The 20,936-nt window shown below is 37.4% G+C and overlaps 1 protein-coding gene across 4 annotated transcripts in view; it reads right to left on the bottom strand.

Annotated features, from left to right (window-relative positions):
* Positions 1-20,936, bottom strand: part of CFAP300 (cilia and flagella associated protein 300) — a 44,001-nt gene that overhangs the window by 1,479 nt on the left and 21,586 nt on the right. Inside the window, exons 1-7 of one of the 4 annotated variants that reach the window (XR_015704776.1) lie at positions 20,349-20,471; positions 19,774-19,855; positions 17,984-18,056; positions 12,092-12,258; positions 9,650-9,822; positions 6,125-6,188; positions 3,313-3,379 (exon numbers count right to left, since the gene is read on the bottom strand). Coding sequence is in view for 3 of the 4 variants with exons in the window: in XM_087757785.1 (XP_087613911.1) it covers positions 3,313-3,379; positions 9,650-9,822; positions 12,092-12,258; positions 17,984-18,056; positions 19,774-19,855; positions 20,349-20,458 (672 nt within the window). In the remaining variant the exon portion in view is untranslated. Of the gene's footprint in view, positions 1-3,312; positions 3,380-6,124; positions 6,189-9,645; positions 9,823-12,091; positions 12,259-17,983; positions 18,057-19,773; positions 19,856-20,348; positions 20,472-20,936 lie in introns of those variants that run through there. The other 3 variants (XM_087757785.1, XM_087757787.1, XM_087757786.1) reach the window with 3 other exon arrangements.

Raw genomic sequence — 20,936 nt, forward strand, 5'->3', positions numbered from 1 at the left:
GGTGCTTAAGGCAGTCAACTTAGAAGGAAAAGGTCTGGGTTCCGATTTCTGCTCCAAGGACCATTTGTAAAGTTTATCCAGTAGCTGTTACTGGCAGCCCATTTTCTCTCCTGTTATTTCAAAGAGGATGAACCCCTTACTGTATGTTCTGGTGTCTGATGTCTGTTGAGGGATTATTCAAGACCATAAATCTTAATTTAAGATAAGCACCACCATAAAATCATTGTTTAAGACAGGTAGAGATTTGATAATGTTTATTCACAGCATTTTCCAATGGTGGTCAAATGCTGCAAGCTAAAAATAGCATTCTGTTTTTAAGCAAAGCAGCATTCCCGCTCTGTAGCTCCAATTTTAAGATACCTATCTCTCTTCAGGGGTTTTTTAGGGATACATGCGTATCAAACACTGGATTCTCAATTGCAGTTAGGGGAGCAAGCTTTAAGATTTTACAGTACTCAGCATCACAATGCCTTTGGCGTTTGATCCAAAAATAACCTAACCTCATGCACGAAACAAAAGTAAAGCAAGAGAAGACCAACATCAAGATGTGATTGCTAGTTAAACGTTTTTCCCATTGCTACTGAAGAGCCCACTCCTGCAGCCCTTACGGAATCGACTGATGTCAGCTGAGGTTTTGACTGTCTAAAGGCAGTGTTAGCACACTAAAAATTTGTTCAACAACTCAAGAACAAAAATGAGTTAAGTCCTGGTAATGAGGCATTTCAAGAAACTCCAGAATATACTAAACCTAGTGTCAGGAAAATAATAAATATAATTTAATTAAATAAAAAGCGTTCTTAAATTTGTTGTAATTGGTACAAGAAGTCATAAAAACCCTAAAACACTTGAGCATAAAGGCTCTGGAATTTACGCAGACTTACTCTGGTTTTTAGAGCAATAGGGTGCATGTACGTGAATTAAGAATCATACCAATTCCATCTGCAGTGTGGACTTCGGTTCAGACATGCAGGGGCGTAATGATTGATTTACTGATGCTAGAGTAGGATCACTTTATTTTTTCTTTGTAGGAACACAGATAATCGGCTGATGGCTTAAGAGTACATATGCATAACAATTCACAGCATAATACAGAAATCAAGATATTGCTGAACATCTCTCAAAACTGCATCATTTAATCAACGATTTTTTAAAAAAATACTTTTTGAATAAACTTTTTACTATACTGATTTCTAACACTGCCATAGTTCGGGTTCAGGCAAAGAAAGTTCTAAAATAGCAGTGAGCATCCCAATACTTCGGCTGTAACAAGGTTTCATTATCTGCAAGCCCCAAAGCTCTCAAGGCTGTTTGGAGTTCAGCAGATTACTCGGTCACAAGATTCAAAATTATTTCTCTTGCGATGTCCAGGTGTATCGAGTTTTGATGCTAAAGAGATTTACAGACGTTTATAACTACACCTTAATACCTTGAAATATTTACAGCTCTAATAGTGTGCTTTTTCGGATATTATTTCCAAAACAAGGGCTTCTTAGCCACAGCTTAAAAGCCAAATAAAAAGGAAGCGATGGTGTCAGGATGGTGTTACATAAAGTTCTTAATTCCTGATTCCATTTGTACTTGTGCAAATATACAAATATATTTATTTGTCCATTTCTTAATCTAGCTTGCAAAAATGTGTGGTGTTCTAGCTTCTCAGCTGCTCTTCAAGTCACTTTTACCAGAACAGTTTTTTTATTTATATCAGGCTAAGAGGGTACACCCATTTCTTTCAGACACAAACCAAGAAAACACGGCTTAGAAATTGTCAGCTCAACATTAAGATCATACTACCACACTCTACAGTTATTTACCAAATGAACTCAGAAACTAAATCTACTGCACAAATGTAGTTATCTCCTTGAGAGAAACTTTTCATCACCAGCACAAGACATTTGTGCTCTAGTAGGCACCCTTCCTGTAATTTCCAAGTAGAGTTTAAAGAGCTTTGGTCCACAGAGGCATCAAACAATCTAGATATACCCATTTAAGCCTTTCTCTATTCTGAGAGAAAATTCTTCACAGTGTTCTTTATTGGAAACCAGGATTTCAGAGTTCTCCTTCACCTCACAAATTTTCAGAGTGTGCAGAAAGCCCAATTTTCCCCCAAGGCTACAGGGAGGACAGCCTGCTCTGTATTTACACTGGGTTTTCTTTTGTCCATCCACTTTTTTGTTTTCAAAACGTTGCTAAAATTTGCCTTTTTTTCTTTTTTTTTTTTTTTTAATAGTGATGATATTTAATGTATGGCAAAGACAGTTAGGGGAGCTCTTAAATGTCATGCATCTACCTAAACATAGAAATCTGCAAAGTTCACATCAATACATTTGATTCAGAGATGGGGAGGAAACTCATAACAGAAGGACATCAAGTTATCAGGGTTTTGGTTTTTTATTTTATTTTTATTACAGTCTGCAGCCTAGTAGAAAGGTAAATTTTGATACACCCATAAAGCAGGTATTTTCAAAAACCTTTCAGAAGCCTTTTATGAATCACACATAGTACTTAAAAGATGATGACCCGCAGATGAACAACTGGGCTATTGGTAACTTACAGGGAAGTTTGTGCAGCCTGAAATGACATCAGCTAGTTCTTTTGAAAGTGGGTACATTATCTGACATTTAATTATTACATATTCTGGTTACTCAAGAAGAATTTGGAGTAGTTCATCCTACCGTAACAACTAAATGACAGATATGCTGAATCTAGTAAACACGCAGCCAGTTCTCCCACTTATCTTGATGGTAAATGTATGATTTTGCAAGAGAAACAGATAGGAATGAGACTTGACAAGGGAGGGGAAAAGAGGTTAGCAGTCATCTCACCACCCCAGCCTTTTTGTGTACTAAACTTCCTTGCAGTCTCTACAGAAACAGATGCAACACAAGCTATTCAGAAAGCTCGAGCAACATTTCTAAAAACAGAACTATACAAAGTCAAGAGTGGATTCTTAATCCTTACTGCTATCTGAAGTAGATCTAAAACCAGAATTACTCAGACCTAAAGATATGTTTTTTTCATAAACTAGTTTCTGGATGACTATTATGACTTCAAGTGTAATCCAGTAAACCTATTTTTAGTGAGCTACCAAATAAAAGTTTAGTTGGTGGTTATTGATGACGAGTTAGTAAAGAGGACGAGAAAGCAGGATGAGATCAGAGAAAGAGTTCACGAATAAAAAATGACAACAACTATGGAAAAATAACCCTGTAAAATGGAATATTATGCTTTCTTTGTGTAAATGTCAATTCATTATTTTCATGTTATGCATGTTACTTCCAGTAAAATCCTGTACTAAAAAATATTAATACTTACATATGCAGACACTCTGAAGACTGTAGAAATAATATGTATTTCTTTTGTTTCAGGATTCTTTTGAACACTGAAATACAGGGGAATAATACATACTTAATACATACAGTAAGCAATGATTATTAGAATGCTTCATTTAATAAATACATTTTTAACATATGCACTGTGTTCTTGCTCAAATTTGATCAAGTTCAAATTAATAGTTAAAATGCAACTCACGTCACATTGACCATGAAAAGGTACATTGACCATTGTTAGAGAACGTGGATATTATGACATTTTACTGAAACCTACTGAACATACCTAGTCATCTGAGTTGGTTTCACTGTTTTCGGCTACTAAATCACAGCAACATTACCCAGGCCTAGACGATTCCAATATAAAGTTTGCATTTTGAGATAGCTATGAAAAGTTATTCAGCTAAACATTTTGTGAAAATCTTTTCACATATTTTTGGAGAAAAAAACCTGCAAAGTGAACTGCATCTTAATACAGACTACAAGAAGTAGCAGCAGCACTGGTGAAGAAATGCAGACTTTAGCTCATTTTTAATTAATATATAATTATAGTTTAGGTTCATTTTTCCTCCTTTGGAATGTTGTATGTATAGACAGCTATGCAACTTAGGATGGTATTAGTTCTGAATTTTTATATTTCTAGACTGTGTTTGTTGTGAAGACTGCCACTTCTTCCATCACAATTACTAATAACACTAAGGTATTATTGCAAAGCATCCAGGCATCTCCACATATTTTAAATTTAAGTATTTTTAAATGTGTCGTTTTTCATCAGGTCTGCTTTAAGTGATGCTTACATTTCTTCATAAGTTAGATCATGTAACTTCTATTAATTTATCTAGTTTCACAGATTCCTATTTCAATTAACTCACTGTGGAGCAGCTGAGCTTTATAAATTCCATACTTATACAATTCCAAGAAATGCATAGCTCAAAACCTGCCTTGTCACAAACAGGTTCAGTTCCTGGGACAGGTCTCAATATAGCCAAGCTGCCCGAGGATGTGTGTTAAACACAGCCCCGTTGTACACCGCACCAGCTCCAAGCTGTCTGCGACAGCAGTCCCCTATTACCACTGCTTTTGAAAAGCTTCTTTTTATAACAACAAACAAACCCCAGATCAACCAACATCATCTTTGTTGATTCAACCAATAAAAGAAATTGACTCTCCAATTAACTGATTTCATCTGCAGAATAATGACACAGTCATATATTAATTAAGCCTATACTGTGAAGTCGGTCTTTCCTGCGGTGAGTCAGTAAGGAGGCTTTCTCAGAATTTTTTGTTGCAACTGACATGTTTATACACTCAACAGTGGATTAAGACGGCATTGCTGAAACTGGTACTGGCCCCAGTTGTCTGCCCTACCACCCCTCCAGAGATTACTGCCTTCCCAGCAGGGACAGCTCAACTGGTTCATGACTCAGCTGCTGAATCACTGCAGTTTACAGACCGGCATATTAAGATAAACTAACACGGATGTCAGTTTATGCTAACGTACCGAGCTGTAAACTGCAGCAGTTTAGAAACTGTTTAACCATCTCTGCTGAAAGAGTGACAACTTTCAGAACAAGGTATAGAGCGTTAGTGGGGTTAGCACTTTCTACCATATATCACCACCCCCAAAAGCTACAGTTGTATTTAAGTTACTCTGGCTTCATAGTCTTGTGTCTGAAAACAATGCTTTCAATTTCTGGGTTCTTACTTTTATGTTTTCTATATCTAGGATACCAAAGTAAGGGGTGACAGAGAATAAGTCTTCCTATTTATTCCACTGCCTTGAGAAATTTTCCCCTTGTGGTTAGCTTCCTGTAACTAATTTTTCAGACTGAGCGTTTATTTCTAGTACTTTGGTTAATTTTTAAGGCAAAATAATGTATCTGCCAAAACCAGATGAGATTCTTCCCTTGCTGACTTGAAAGAAACCAGGAGGTTGCTTGTGACAAGCTCATTTGCTCTATTTCTTTTTTTTTTCCCCTAAAAGGTTTTAGAAAAAACTACCCTGTCCTCTTGAAGAGGATAGTATTTCCTTAAAAATAGTCTTAATACCCCGCTTTGTTCTTTCAAATTGTTAACTTCTAAACTATTCATTGAATATGGTAGTTCCTTCATCATTTTAATGTGCATCTATTCTCCTTTTATGAAGAGCAAACTTCCTCATCGTCTCTCAGTTCACTTTCGGTTCTATTTATATCCTAACCTTACTGGCAATATTTTAGTAGGCTTTTCAAACACTAAAAGAACAACCCAATGCTTTCACATAAATTCATTTATTATGGGGGAAAGGGCATGGAGATGCACCGAAGGGAGGAGAAGAGAACAATGACTACAAGATACTACAGCAGCTGTCACCATGGAGAGACACTGTCAGAAAAATCAGGGGCTAAGTACAGAAGACAAGATTTATCAGCAAAGATTCATAGATTATATTTTAATTAACAAGTTTGTGTCACGTAAATGTATTCTTTAACTAAAGCAAAAATACTACAACAAGGATTTTGAAGTTATTTAGGTCACACAGAATACGGCACGTAACGCTAAAATTTTGGATGGATTCAACTGGTCACAGACTAATTACTGCTGGATTAGTAACAGACAACAAGTTGTGCATTAATTAATTAGGAAGTAATTATTACTCTTTTTACAAAGGAGAAAATGTCTGCCATTTAGTAGTTTTATTCAGAAGTCCCTAGCTGTGCTTGTAAAATATCTAGAGCAGTTAATTTAAAAAGGTTATTGCATTCTTTCATAATAAAGCAATATACATGGAAATGCTTTAATAAAATGAGATCTCAAACCTTTTGACACTATTTTGAACGCTAGTGCCTTGGAGTTAGAACTCAGGACAGGCCAGAAGCGAGGCTGTAAGAAAGAGAAGTGGGGAAAAGCTCATAACAGGTATGCCACTCCCAGCATGGAAGACACTTTTGTGGAACTCTTCATGCCAAAGCTCTTTTCCACAAGAAAACCTGTTGCAGGACCAAACAGTGCTGGTTTATGCCTCTATAAGCATATCGTGATTAGACTAAGTTCATCTGTGGGGGCTAATTTTTCAATGCATATCAGCTAGCAATTATTGTACTATCCATTTGTTTTTCACCAAGCCTTCTGAGCCCTCAAGACATAAAAATTAAAGCTTAAGAAGAGTACAGCTTACAGAATTTTTTAATACCATGAGAAGTTTTTAGTATCACTTTACAAAGAGTAGAAAGTATCCAATGCAACTGCAATCCAAGATGAAAAGAAAGCAGACAGAGGATAGCAGTCTAGAAAAGAAGAATTTAAAGAATAGTTGGTTTTCAACAGGAATTTGAAGGTGAACTGTTTGGTAAACAGAATTTAAGAGACTACTACTCTCATTAGCAATTTTTTACTGAAAACAAGAGGCCATAAGAAAGTAATTTTCAATGCTTTATTTTCTGGTGTAATTTGTGCAAAAACAAAGTAAGTAACACAGTGCACAGCATGGTCTAGAAGTTAGAAATTAAGTCAAGACTGTGGCATGAGCGTCCCTCTTCAGAGCTGTGTTGCTTATCCTTTCACTGGCTTTTTCTCTCTTAAGATGGTGGTAACAAAACAGCAACATCATTTTGGATAAACTGGGGGCAGAGGAAAATGAGACAAAGCAGGAGACAACCGTGACTGTGAAGGGGGAGGGAAAGTCTGAAACGTCAAGATCAAAATCTCTTCTCATGGGACCGACAGAGAACTTAATATCAAAGGAGCAAGAGAAAAGATTTAGTTAAATCGTGAATTTCTTTTTCAGCTGCTAGTCAGTGTTAACGCCAGCTCCACTGGCAGTGAGAAACTAGCAGACATTTATAGGCACAGAAATGGAGAGACACATGGTAGATAAATATTGAAGATCAGTTATGTCACATGAACGGAGTAGATGTACTTCAAAACTTGGGAGGATAGAAAACAAGCTGCCAACTGGAAAAAAAACCAAAACAACAAACCACCCAAACACCAAAAAACAGAGGAATGGATCTTGAAAGGTTTTGTTGTGATATTGTACAAAGGACAGAAGTAGCACACAAGACAAAAGTCACAGAAATATATAAAGGGCCAGTAGGGAACAGGTTTAAGGTACAGAAAAAGCAAACCTTGAAAGCAGGATGAAATTGTGTGAAAGATTTTGGCAGATGCTTTTTTTTTTTTTTTTTAAGTAACAAGAACTGCTTAACATCCTTATTGAACTTTACAGCAGGAAAAGGAAAAAGAAGGGGAAAAGGTTTAAGGAGATAGGAAGGTAAAGAAAAGGAGTGGCTTAGAACAAAACTTGAACATGTTTAGGAGAAAACAACTCAACAGCAAAGGGAAGCAATAAAGTGAAGGAACTGATTGGATTTGCGCTTTGTCCTAGGTCAATTCAACCACACAAGAGCAGAAACAGCTGTAGTCAATGCAGAGTCAACTAAGGCCAAGGATTAGAGTAGCTTGTTTCAAGTGCAGAGTGAATGATTTAAAAGAAAAGGGAGGGTAGAGGTAAAGCACTGATGGCTCCTTTTATGTCATATTCTGTATTTCTGAAGAACCCACTCGATTTCCATCTATGTATGATATGAAAATATCAAAACTAATCACACTAATAAGAAAGCTCTGGTGACTAATCACAGCATTCAAATTAATACATGCAGCAATCTCAGTTCATTATTTCTAAAAAATCTTCTTGGAATATTGATAACGCTCAATTTCTCTGTTTCAGTGGTTTCTCTAAAAGTATCAACTGTTCTGTTGCTACTTTAATAATTTATTTTAGATGACACTGGGAAATAGCACGTGACTAAATCAACTTGCACCCTGAAAAGTACTGACCATTAGAAAACCTGAAAGCTGCTTAGAAGTTATTAAAGATTTGTAAGCTTCATTGGTTAAGTATTACAAAAAATTCCAAAAACCAGCCAAATATTTTGTTTAAAATATTTTCTTTGGATACAGCAATCTATATGCAAGTGCTACAGAAGCAAAGAAATATTCAGCTGATTAAGAAACACTGGGTCTAATCCTTTCACTGTATCTTTGTTCAGACATAAATTTTACTCTTAAGTTTATCCAAAGACATTTTAAGAACAGACTTAGTGACGAATACATCTTACACAATTTTTTCCTAATATGCTCGTGTGTATATATACATACACACACGTACACACACACATTTTCCTTATATGCTTGTGGAATCTTAAAATAGGAGATGAAATAACAGTTGGCCATCACACCATTCCAAACAGAGCTGAGAAGAAAGAAAAATATCAATTCCTAATTTAAGCAATTTGAAGCCTTTGTAGTGTCCATTGTAGTGCGTTACTTAGTATCCACATTATCAGAGTTCTTGTACTGTCTCTCATTTCAGAGGTTTCAATTGTTTTCCATTGTTCAGGTTAATATTGTTCTTTACACTATCCCACAAATACTTATTATGAGTGGCAAAGTATAATATAATATAAAATTTTAGTAATATAATTGACGATCTTCATATTCCCATTAGCTTAATTAGGAATGAAACTTTGCATAACTGATAACTACATTCCATATCCCACTAACGAGGAAATAAGAAATTTTGTCAGAGAAGCCAGCATATGGATATATCAAAAGAGGGCAAAAAATTGCCTTTTTTTTTAGGAATTTGAACTTCTGATCAATCACCTCTAATATCAAGGAAAAACAAAAACAAAAAACCCCATAAAATTCCAAACCATTCCATACACCAGACCCAGCAAAAAATGTGTGTTAGTCCACTGTGTCATGTTAACAGCCAGATTGTACCACCTTTAGCTTTATGCTGTGAGAAGTGCATTTGTGGAATTAAGAATGCCAAAATCCCACTGTATTTAAAAAAAATAATAATAATCAGCTGGCATAAAATACATACAGAACTAAAAATTTCAATTTTTAAATCCTAAGCCAAAAGCAGCTTGAAAGTAGTCCAAGACTATACATCCAAGACTTAATTGTTGATATTTTCTCAATGACAGTGGAACACAACCTGGTTCCAGTGCCATGCCATGTTTTCAGTAGACAATTACAGAAAAAAAAAAAAATCTTTAAAATGGGAGTGAATTATAAAACCTCAATGTCCATATATGCAATATTAAAAAAGTTTTAATGTGGGTCAGATGCCATTAAAATTGAATATATTTTGCCATTGAACTGCTACCACTGTTACACGGTATTTTGATAGTTGAAGACAAATAAGCTTGCAGATTGATTAAATAACAGCCCCATTTTTGAAGCAGTAATGCACAATAAATTTACACAAATCGACACAAAGTATCTATGCACTTCCCATTCACATACAATCGTATTAAACAGAAAACACTTACCTCACCAAGTCTTTATATAAAGCTTTTGTAGTTTCTAAGTATGGGCCAACTACATCTTCAAACTGGCAAAGAGTTCCTCCAATGCAAAGATGCTTAAAAAGACAGAATAGAAATTCCTGGCGATCCAATTGACTGAATATGTCATAATGGTCTGAATCTTCCAGAAGCAAGACCTTGTGGAACAAAAAAATAACAAAGAAGTCAAATAGATGAAAATTTCTTATTTGAGATTAAGTTTATAAACAATGCAACTATTTTGCTGTATGTCAGACAGAGTTTACGTCCATATAAAATATATGAACTAGGGATGGAAATAAATAAGTACTTTTCTCTAAATCCTTCTTCCAATGATGCAATTACGTTCAAAATTTATAGATACAATATAAAGCAGAATCACGGTCAGATTTGTGCCCACAAGACGTAAGGGAAGATTTTTCAAGTGTCTTGTTATTCACTGGTTAATTGCCCATCATGCTAATGAAACAATCAATAATCTGAAAATAATCTAGCTATATTTGGTATGTTGATCACTGCCAATTAGCTTGTCTTTGGTAACTTTGCCTACACTTGCTTTCTTATTTTAAGTTTACACAGCTATCTCACATTTGTAAAGGAATCCCAAGGATCTCCCAGAGGAGATCACTCAAACTCACATCATTCTTTACTGCAGACTCTAGGGAGCCTTTATCTGTAGCCTGGATAAATCAGACATGCTATCCAGCTGCCTCCATGCGTCTCACCTGCCTTTTGCTGCAATATTATGTGAACACAGAGGACTTGCTAGATTAGTCCCAACACTGCGCACTGTAAGGGTAGACAGGAATTGTAATTCAGTATGGCTACAGGACATTTGAGTCTCATCAGCCAAACTGCAGATGCCAACCCAGGCAAACTGGTCAAAGCTAGACATGAGCTTACTGCTCTCTGGCCGTCTGTATAACATCACTACACAACCTGAGTAAAAAAGGGCCTGGGCAGCAACTGTTGTTGATGGCCACCTCATACGTATCCCAATCCCCCTCTTGGTTGAAGCAAGAGAAGACGTGGCAGGTAGGAAAGAAACGTGGAGTTTTGCAGCTGGGGGCCACCCTCTGACACCAGGAGATAGACAGTTTGCTGCCCCCTACAGTCTACCGTCCGAGGGCGCTGACTAATTTAATCTGAAGTTTTGACGTCATTCCCGGAAGATTTTGCCTCTTAATTCTTTCTGCCATCTTAGGTCTTACGAGTAGGAATCACGTTCATTTCAAACAAATGTGAAACCTTCAACTTGCAGACACACACATCCCTTCCAAGGGAAGGAAAATGGAAAGAGACTGAAACTCCCATGATTTCTTATTTTAAATGTTGCCTCTAACTTTCCTACACCCAATATACTTAATTTTCAGAAAACACTTCACACATACCCGACTTATAAATAAATACATAGTATTTTGAACTGCTAGGCTACAAACCAGATCTGAAATTCAAACATGATCTTGAGTTCTCTCCTTTTCCCAGAACTTTACAAGACAGACCAGTATTTCAGGCCACATCCTGTAACCAGTGTCGCTCGTTCAAATACATTGCCTTCAAAGGATTTGCCAAGTGCAAATGAGTGCAACTCTATAATTATTAAGTACTTATGATGATTATATACACAAAGAAGAGCAAAATCCAGTTCTCCCACACTATGCTTTGCTAATGCAAAACAAACATAAGTAAAAAAAATTGGTTTAGCTTATGAAGTCAAAAGAAACACTTACAGTGAAGACATATGTTGATTAAGAAGGTGCTGCTGTTAGAGAGATTCTTTTTCAGAATAATCTGCTCTCTAACACCTCCACTGAAGTGTAACAAACAGTTTTTACCTTGCAGGCCTGTTCAGGAGTTATATTTAGTCCTTTTCCAGTGTTACACTGAAAAATAATTTCCCTTTTCACAGTTTCCTCTCCTTTGTTTCAGTGAAAATACATGAAGATGCTTTTCCTTAAATGCCTTCACATATGATATGGTCAGCATTCCTGGCCAGGAATGCTTCAGGATGTAGCTATTGAGTATATTCAATTTCACCAACTGCCTGGAAGGCTGGGTGAACCCACAGGTCTGGGTATCATGGGACCTTTCCATTAGTACCACTTGTTTTCCCCCCTAGGCAAATGGGTAGCTGCATTTCTACCCCCCACACACCCAAACACTGACTACTTGAGACAAGGGTGGGGAGAAGAAGGTTTTAACTTTTTGTCCCACCTAAAAAGGAAAGAGGGCCCACCTGGAAAACAGCCAGTGCTTTCACACACTCAGGCACTGCAGTGCCTCGGTCGTTTCTATCACATGGCTATCAATGCCCATTTTTACCATGGAAAGTATGTATTGTCAGAAAGAACAATACTGAAAAATGTGTCCTTATGATACATAATAGAGTATGAAAAATTATAAGAAATTATTCATTGCTATACTGACCTTCCTTAGTTCATCAGAGATGAGAATATCATCGTAATAGTCATCATAACATTTCACAATATCTCCAGTTTCTCTAACAACTCCTTCAGAGTATAGCCGATCAAAAAATGACATGGAAGTCTGTGTACAGGGCACCACTGTAGCTTCAATTTTTGTCACTTTGGAACCTGGAATACATAGGAAAGCTTCACTCCATGTCTCTTGCAATAAATAAAATAGGAGAATTTCCATGTACTGAGGGTTTTACAGTAATTCATCGTTCGATACAGTGTGGAAATAATCAACTTCTCTAAATGGTTGTGCATGGCATATTCTTTAAAAAAATACAGATCACGTAAGTGTGACTCAATCACACAGTCCCTCAAAAACCAAAGAAAGCTAAGAAAGAAACGAGCGTAAAGAAAACATTAAATTCATCTGAATGCTACCTTCCATTAAGGCTCATGTGTCTGCTCCCCCTGTTGGTAATGCTATCAACCGAAACAAGGAATAGATGAAACACCATGTGAACTCAACATCACATTAGATCACACCCTTAGAAAATCATATTCCACAGCTTAAGCCTTAAATAATTTGAGGACAAATACCAAATTTGGCATGATGAAGTACAAAAGGCAATAGCTGCTAACAGCACCCCACAAAGTAAAAACCAAAATGAACACAGCCCTGATGAATTTTTGGTTTGTTAAGTATTATATCTGAACTTTTTGAAAAGTTATTTTGTAGCTACTGTAAGCTTTACTAACCAGCTATTTCAGAAGATGAAAAAGGTACTATCAGCACTTCCTGTATGAATCTGCAGTATTATCTCTGTAATCATTAAGTGCAGAGTACATTTTTCTATAATTTTTCTGTTTTCTGTGCTTGCAAGTCATCCAAGGCTTGATCCTGTTGCCCATAGACATCTAGTGCCATTTGAGATGCCCTACAGTATTTTCTTTAATGAGGTATCAGTCCATAAGGGCACATATCTTCTCTATATACAGTGTTACATCTACAAATCTGTATGCGTGGCATCTCAAACAGCATTAGACTCCATGTTTAAGAAGCTTTGGACTCAGTCCAGTTCCATCTGCTCTCTACGGTCCAAGTGTTCAGACCAAGTGTTAGAACATACTCTCTACTCATCTCCAAGTCCCCCTGAACACCCTTCAAAGTGCTTCTGAACAGGAGAGGAGAGGGGAGGAGAGCAGGAGTGAGCAGGAGCATGAGTGAGCACGCAACACAAGGGCAATGTGTCTTGGCAGAGATAATATTCACAGCATTCCAGCTCTCCATGAGTTTACTCTTGTATCTTCTCCTCTGTAGGTTCCCTTGATGGGAGACTGGTCAACAGCATCACAATATCAAAAGGCTTTTGACCATACAATTAAAGATAAAATTAAGTGGTGTCCCGACAAACTGACCTAAAGGATTGCTAAAGACTAGTATTTAGGAAATGTCTAAATTTCACTCTAGATGACAGTATTTCAGGAACAGAAACATGCCAAAAAGGGATGTACGAACCATGATGCTTCCAAGAGCACCTATCATTTCATTCTGATCCTAATCTTTGCAAGCGTAGCATAACCTAAAATTTCTCTTGCCCCCACACTTCCAAAAAGTCCTTGGGATTTCTCCCATATATTATTACATAGAGATTATTTATTCATAGGTTAAGTAGGACTGGCATTTTGGTATCTAAACCCAGGTAAACTGTACCACCTACTTGATCAACACTAAGAAGAAAATGAAAGAGAAGTTACAAGTTGAGAGCTTGAAAATGTGTCTACGTAAGCTAAAAATACTGGCATGAAATAATTATATAATTATTTTATTGGGCCAGTGTGATGTAAAGAAAATCGGCTATAGAGAAAAGCTCAGCATTTAATTGCTTGGCTTCACATCTACAGATATGGTTATGAAAAAGGGTACCTTTTATTAAAGAAAAAATGTTTAGGACCTTCTCCTACCTGTCCACATAGTGACTAACAAAAAATAAACAAATTATGTAACCACACTCGCAAGTCAGAAAAAACATGAGTTACAGCCTCACAACCTAAGAAAAAAACCAAACTGAATTTTATCTATTTATTTAGTTAGTTAGTTATACTTCCTCCCACCCCCTCACCTCCTAGACCCCTCTAACTCTCCAGCTTCCTTTCACAGGGATAGGATTTTTATTTTATAAGAGATGTAATAAGAGCTAAATCAACCTCTAACATAGAAATTATTTTGTAAAGACCTATGAATCAAAAACTGAGTCAAGACTAATAAAAATCAGATGTTAAATGACTTGAGAAAAAAGAGACATCTTACATTTTCCCAGTTATTGAGCTCAAAGTATGAGAAACAGCTATTTATAGGCCTTCAAATTGTTAGGATTTTATTGGGGGAGGGGGAGGAAAGGAGACACACTTCTGCTCTGAAACGAGATTTTATGAAAACTTTCATCAGGAAAAAAAAATCAAGAGCTTTGTAATTTATTCAGTAGTTCAGAAAACCAAACTATAAATGGGAAAGTTTAAATATACTGGAAGAACCTATTCTCCATTTGAGAGGTGAGATTTGAAATTGGAGATTCAGAATTTCCTGGAAAAGAGTGACCAGTTTTAATAACACTGTAAAAGTGAGCAATAAAATAGGAAGAAGAAATGCCTTGACAACGCTGCAAGTGGAAAACAAAGAGCTGAGAAGTACTGAAGCAGATTAAGCTTCTTATAACAGCAAGCTCTGGAATATCTATAAAGTGCTGCCAATATACTTTTAAATGAACACATTGCATATCTAGTATGGGGCAGATAAACCCCCAGATTAGGTATATTTAGAATTCCTCCAAAATTTAAGAAAGATTTTTACCTCAGGGAAACATCTTGCAACTTACTATTTACAGAACAGTTTATATAGAACCTACATAATGCAAGTTCAGTGCTCTGTACTAAAAAGATGGTATTTCAAAAGTAAAAGGTGCAGATTGATGATTTATAGGTTCAATTGACATCTAAAAGTTTTGCAAATGATAGTCTAAAAAATTGCTGATTTAAGATTACCTTCCAGATTTTACAGCCCCATTCCAAAGACAGCGATCGTTAGAGCCTAAAGTACATATGGCAACTCAAGAATCTTTCTTAGGCAAATACTAAATTTTTATTTACACAGAAAGACAGTAACCCTATCCCTTTGAAGATAACTTTTCAAGTGTTAACTGAGCTTAAGCAGATACAGTCCTGCCTCCCCAAGACTGCTGACAGGTGCAAGGCCAGTAATGCATCCAAGAAAAACCTACTATTTAGTTTTCATTGCAGCGATTTAAAAATACAAGACTCAAGACATAAGTTGGTATGCATCAAATTTGTTCCTTCTGCTGCTTCTATTTTAGAAATATGGGAGTAACACATGAAGGGGGGGCTTAAAGCACATGACAGAACTATCAGGTACTCTGTCATGCAGCCAGGAAGATGGGAAAAAATATCCCTGCTTCAACAGGCAAAAAAGTGTGGTGTCAGAATAGGTAATTAAGTATCTGTCTGATTCGATGAAGCAGACTAGAGAATATCCTTGTGTATTGTTTACCTAAAATGTTGTATTTCAAGTAATGTTAAAGCTGGAGTCCTTGAGACAATGCACTGTTATGGGATTCTACCAGGAACCCCAAGAGGTGGGGGAGCTGAGGAGAGAGGTACAAGTTGCATTCCTTGGGGACCTCATGTTTTATGCCACCTTTTGATCTAACAGATGGAGACCGAGGGTATTACGGTCTGATAATATTAAGGTGAGGATGAAAAGCAGTCAAGAGAAATAGACGCAGGAAAAAAAAAGTAATACAGAACTTTTAGAAAGAGATTTTAGGAAGAGGAGATAGACACCTAACAAAGAAGAGGTAGAGATAAATATGAAAGTGAAACCACACCCACTGCATTAAAGATAAAAATAAATTCTTAGTGAGATGGTAAAAGGGGACCACAGCCTGGAAAAAGACAAAAGGATTACGAAAACAAACACTCTCGTAAAGTAATATTATATCGATGTTTTATATAATGCTGACATCTTTCTGTGGGTCCATAAATACTTTCTGCCCAAGTTCATGGCAGGGAGGAGGAGAGAGGTTTCTAAGAATCTATCTAAACCCCACTTATATTATGCATCCAAAATATTTCCCCCCTGCAAAAAAAACCCCTAACATTTTTGTTTGCAAGAGAATAAATACAGTATTTGAATCAACCTAGATTATGTAATTTTCTTCAGATTTTCCAAAAAGCAAAATAAGCCCATTTCCAGTATTTTCTTTCAAGAACAGGAACTTGTTTTTAAAAGAGTTACTCCACAATGATAAGTAAATGGTGTATCTGGATTAATATACCGGCATGTCCGAAGAAGAAAATACTAGAAGATGATTTTTTACCTCCTCCCACGCAAAGCTAATTCTTACTATATTTTTAAAAAATGCACATGAAGACTAAGTATGGAAAAATGTGCCAACATTCCTCACCAAAAATAGGCAAAGAATGGGAAGATGAAATTTTAAGAGCAAATGGGGTATACCAGCTGTTCAGGATTTAGAAAGGGAACCCTTCCAGTCCTCAGAACAAAATGTGTTACTTCTGTGCCGAGGAAGATTGAGCAGAATCAGGAGTTAAGCTGGGATACTTGGCAAGTGACCCTCTGCTCTTAACACGAGGTATGTAACCTACTGACCTTCACTACAGGGACTGGCAAGTCGTAGGCTAGACAGATAGCCTAAAAAAATTCTTGCCTAAAGCAGGAAAAGGCTTACCCACGGTTTGAAATATATTTATTTTCTTTCTGCTTGCCAGAGTGAAAAAGAGGTACCTGAAGGGGGACTTGAGATTTTTTTTGCATCTTATATATTTCAATTGTTTTAACAGCCGGATACAGCGTTTGGAAAATGGATTTTGCTGACAAAAAGGTAGCAATGTCTAGTGTCATTGTACATAGCGGGGAAAACCTATGCCAGTTCCAGAGAGTTGAAATGGAAAAGTTAGAAGATTCCAAAAGCTCCAATAAATATTTACACACAGTAAAGTATTTGCAGACAAACCAAAAGAACTGAGGACTTCCCACTGCCCCCTTTTAAAATATTCCTATTAAGGAAAATCACTTTGGCGATATCAGAGTTCATATTATGCGTCATGCAAAATCCCATCACATTATCACATGCAATTTGCATGAAATTTTGTGTCTCATTTAAATAATCAAAAATACAATCAAAGTGGTGCTGTAAAATCATGTGCTATTTGCTTTTGGTCATTCTCCTTTAGTGTCTCATCTCCATCTACAGACATAATCAAGTGTTATAAGCAATTAACGATATGGCAACAAACTAGAAGTCAACCTTATGCCATGACTGCAACTAGAGCAACCTATCACATGGCTCTCCTTCTGCGCCCAGATCACTTTTGTTCTGCAGAGAACATATTTACACAAGCTCAGGGGTGTGCTCTATCTAATCTTCTGCTCTCTCAACTTCAATTTGTAACACAGCAATAATCTCAGACCTGTCCTAAGTAAGGTGGTTGCATCTACAGAAGAGTGTCTTTCTCCAAATATTGTCTGAATAAGGTAGTACTATAATTCCACGATTGGTGCAGTTTATTATCTCTGGATACACGATCAGTTCAACTGGATGTCACAGACCATTTAAAAACGCTTCTAGTAACTGGGTTTACGGATTGATGCAGGGGTCAAGGAAAAAAAAGTGTAAAATGGGGCAATTTAGCAACAAACTAGGTAAGAATCTTTTCTTATTATTTAGTAAAAGAAGTCATTCTTTAAGATATTTCAACCAGGTGAAGATACACATATATGAACTGTCATTATTACGAAACGGTAAATTAGAGGAAAATAGTTACAACACAGATTTTTTTATTTAAGATTAATTTATTCTAAGTTTACCCAATGTAGTCCATTGTCCTGAAGCCGAGAGCAACTTTAAACTGCAGTTCACATTTTGATCATTAAAAAATGCCTATAATATTCAAATAAGAGAATACAAGTTAACAAAATGAAACATAAAATCATCATTTATAGTGCCTTGAAAACTTTCAAAGCAAATTATAAGGATCCAATTAGTAAGTAGATTCTGTATGATCTTTCAGTTTGGATACTAAATATCACACCACCAAATGCAAGTTTTTATAACTTCGTGTAGCCAGTGCGTTTTATATATTCAAGATATCTTCATGTACATATTTACATATGCAGTATAGATTTTACAGTAAAGCACTTTTAGTCCAAGAACACACAAAAAGGTTGTATGAAATCCTTGAGGTACAGAAAATGGAAGAAGAGATGAAACAGTTCTATCTCTGCATGCAATGTTGTTGAAGTAAAAAATGAAATGCTAAGTATGATTGTAAAATTTACATTTTGTAAATAAATTTGAAGCTTGGAGAAGTGTAGAGACACACAAAAATTATTAAGCAGATACAGAAGAAATCCATAAGTTATTGAAGGGATGGAGAAGATGTTCCACAGTAAGATTTGAAGTATTCAGTCTTACTGATTTATTAATTAAAAAAGGAGACATGCATAGTAATGTTGGTAGCTGACAAGTTTAAATGATAGATAAGCCAGTTGAGAAAACCCACACTTATGTGTATGCATACAAGCAGAGTGAATAATCATTGAAGAAGCTGCTAAGAAAATGATGGATTTTTCAGTCTCTGAATCACCAGATTTCTCTGCTACCTCTCTGGGACACAGAGAGATCAGACTATATAATGTAATGTCCCCTTTGTTCTCAATTAATTCACAGCTACTCAAGAGTTCATAATTTCATAGTGATATTTTTACATTTTTAATTCAAAAGAGACAAGCATTGAGAAGGTAAATGCATATTTTGTAAAATTCAATCATGTGAAATGTTTGTCAGTGGGAGATGAAATATTGGTATATTTCTGTGTGAATTTCTTTAAAATACAAAGAAGCTGAATACTTTATCCAGGATAACAATATACAGTAGACGTACAACAAATCAAAGGGCTGTTTTTAAAACAACAGATGTAAAAACCACTCTGTTTTTAAAACCACAGATTATTATTTTTTTCTGTCTGCAAATAGATGAACAGATTTGACTTTGCAGACAACAAAGGTGGAGGACACAAAATCAGCAAGAGACTCGAGTGTCAAAAGGCTGAGAGACCAAAATTCCAGTATAAAGCAATGGTATCCAATAAATTTAAAAATCTGGTACTTTCAGATATACGGTGCATATGCACATCTAATTGCACGGTGTATTTACTGTGACAAAGCAGTAATAGCTGTGAGCAAGGGTACCAACTGCATGTACACTATTTAAAGTCTCCTCCTGGGTGGACTTCCCGACATTAAATGTGGTGGCCAAGATCAGCATCCAGTTCAGATTCCCATTCTTGGGAATCTTGAATGACTAAATTGTTCCCTCTTAAAACAGAGTAACATTAGTACAGACTAAAATATTTTTACTGGGCAATACAGTTAACCCACAAAGTAAGACTTGAACACCACACCTAAATCACCTGCTTTCAAGGAGGCAGTGAACAGGTGGATAGCATTAGAATCATAGAATCATTACGGTTGGAAAAGACCCTCAAGATCATCGAGTCCATTCTAACACTGCTACAATGTTTGCCATTATGCAGTTTTCCAACAGCTATAATTTAACGGAAAAAAGTCAACTTAAAATATAAAGCACTTAGAACTACCATAAGAAATTCATCCTTTTGATAGGGCTTAAACTCCTGGTCAAAACTGAACGCTTGTGCTGTGATTCTGCCTTGCATGGACCTGAAATGGAAAAAGGAGATTAAATATTCTGCAGACATACTAGGTAATTATTCACTCTGCAAATTTGCCTAGGTACGCTACATAAAGTCCTATTCTGACCAATAATTATACTTTTTTCTTTTTCTTCTTTTCATTCCCACTTATAACCGCCTCCTTTGGAGGGGTGGGGGAAGCACAACCGCTGCGCAAGCAGCATCAGAGCAACGTTGCGAAGCTGAAATAGACCCTGGCGAACTCTGGAAGAGAAGGATAAACGCCTTGCACCTCACAACGAGTGTTTTACGTGCCTGAAAAATACCGAGGAGACTTCCAAGGAGGGGCGGGGGGGGGGGGGGGGGGTTGGAGAGGAAAAAAGAAAAAGAGAGAGACGGCCCCGCCGCCGCCAGAGCGGGAGCCGCCTCAGCACCGCCCGCCTTTTCCCCTCCCACCCGCCTCCCCTCGCTCTCCGCCGCCCCAGCGAGGCGCCTCCCGCAGCGGGCTTTCCCGCTCCCACCATTTGAGGAGTCGGTCCCCGATGTCCCTGTTCTCCAGGCAGGAGAAAGTTTTCTGGGGCAGGGAGCGGAAAGCGAAGCCCGCCGCGCCGCACCGATCGCCGGCGGACATCTTCCAGCGCCGGCGGCGGCTCGGCGGTTGCCGTGGAAACGGCGCCGCGCAGGCGGTGCTCCGCCGGCGCGCTCCCGCCGCGACGCTCGGCCCCCTCACAAGCGTTCCGCCGCCCGGCGGGGCCGCCGGGCACCTCTTCCCCGTGAGGGCCGCCGGGCGCGGCCGTCCGCCTTACTGACAGGATTTCTTTGATTTTTACCTATAAAATCCCCTAATTAAACATCAGTCTTCCTCCCCTCCCCTCTGCTCCTGCCTGTGCACCGGGAAAACTCTTTCATGCTTGCCAGAGAGCCTGTGCACACCAAGCCTATGCACGCCGGCAGGCAAAGGTGGGAGCGGGACCACCATTGCTGGCTTCATCAATGCCGCTCCCAAGAACATAATGCCAAAACTAATTATGAAAAGGGCAAAGTCATGAATTACGAAACTCTAATGAATCAGGAATCGGGGCTGCTTCTTGCTTCTCAGGGTGTTGAGC

This window comes from Nipponia nippon, unplaced genomic scaffold (genome assembly GCF_047370975.1).
Source record: "Nipponia nippon isolate SJK-2023a ecotype South Korea unplaced genomic scaffold, ASM4737097v1 scaffold_2, whole genome shotgun sequence".
Taxonomy (NCBI): domain Eukaryota; kingdom Metazoa; phylum Chordata; class Aves; order Pelecaniformes; family Threskiornithidae; genus Nipponia; species Nipponia nippon.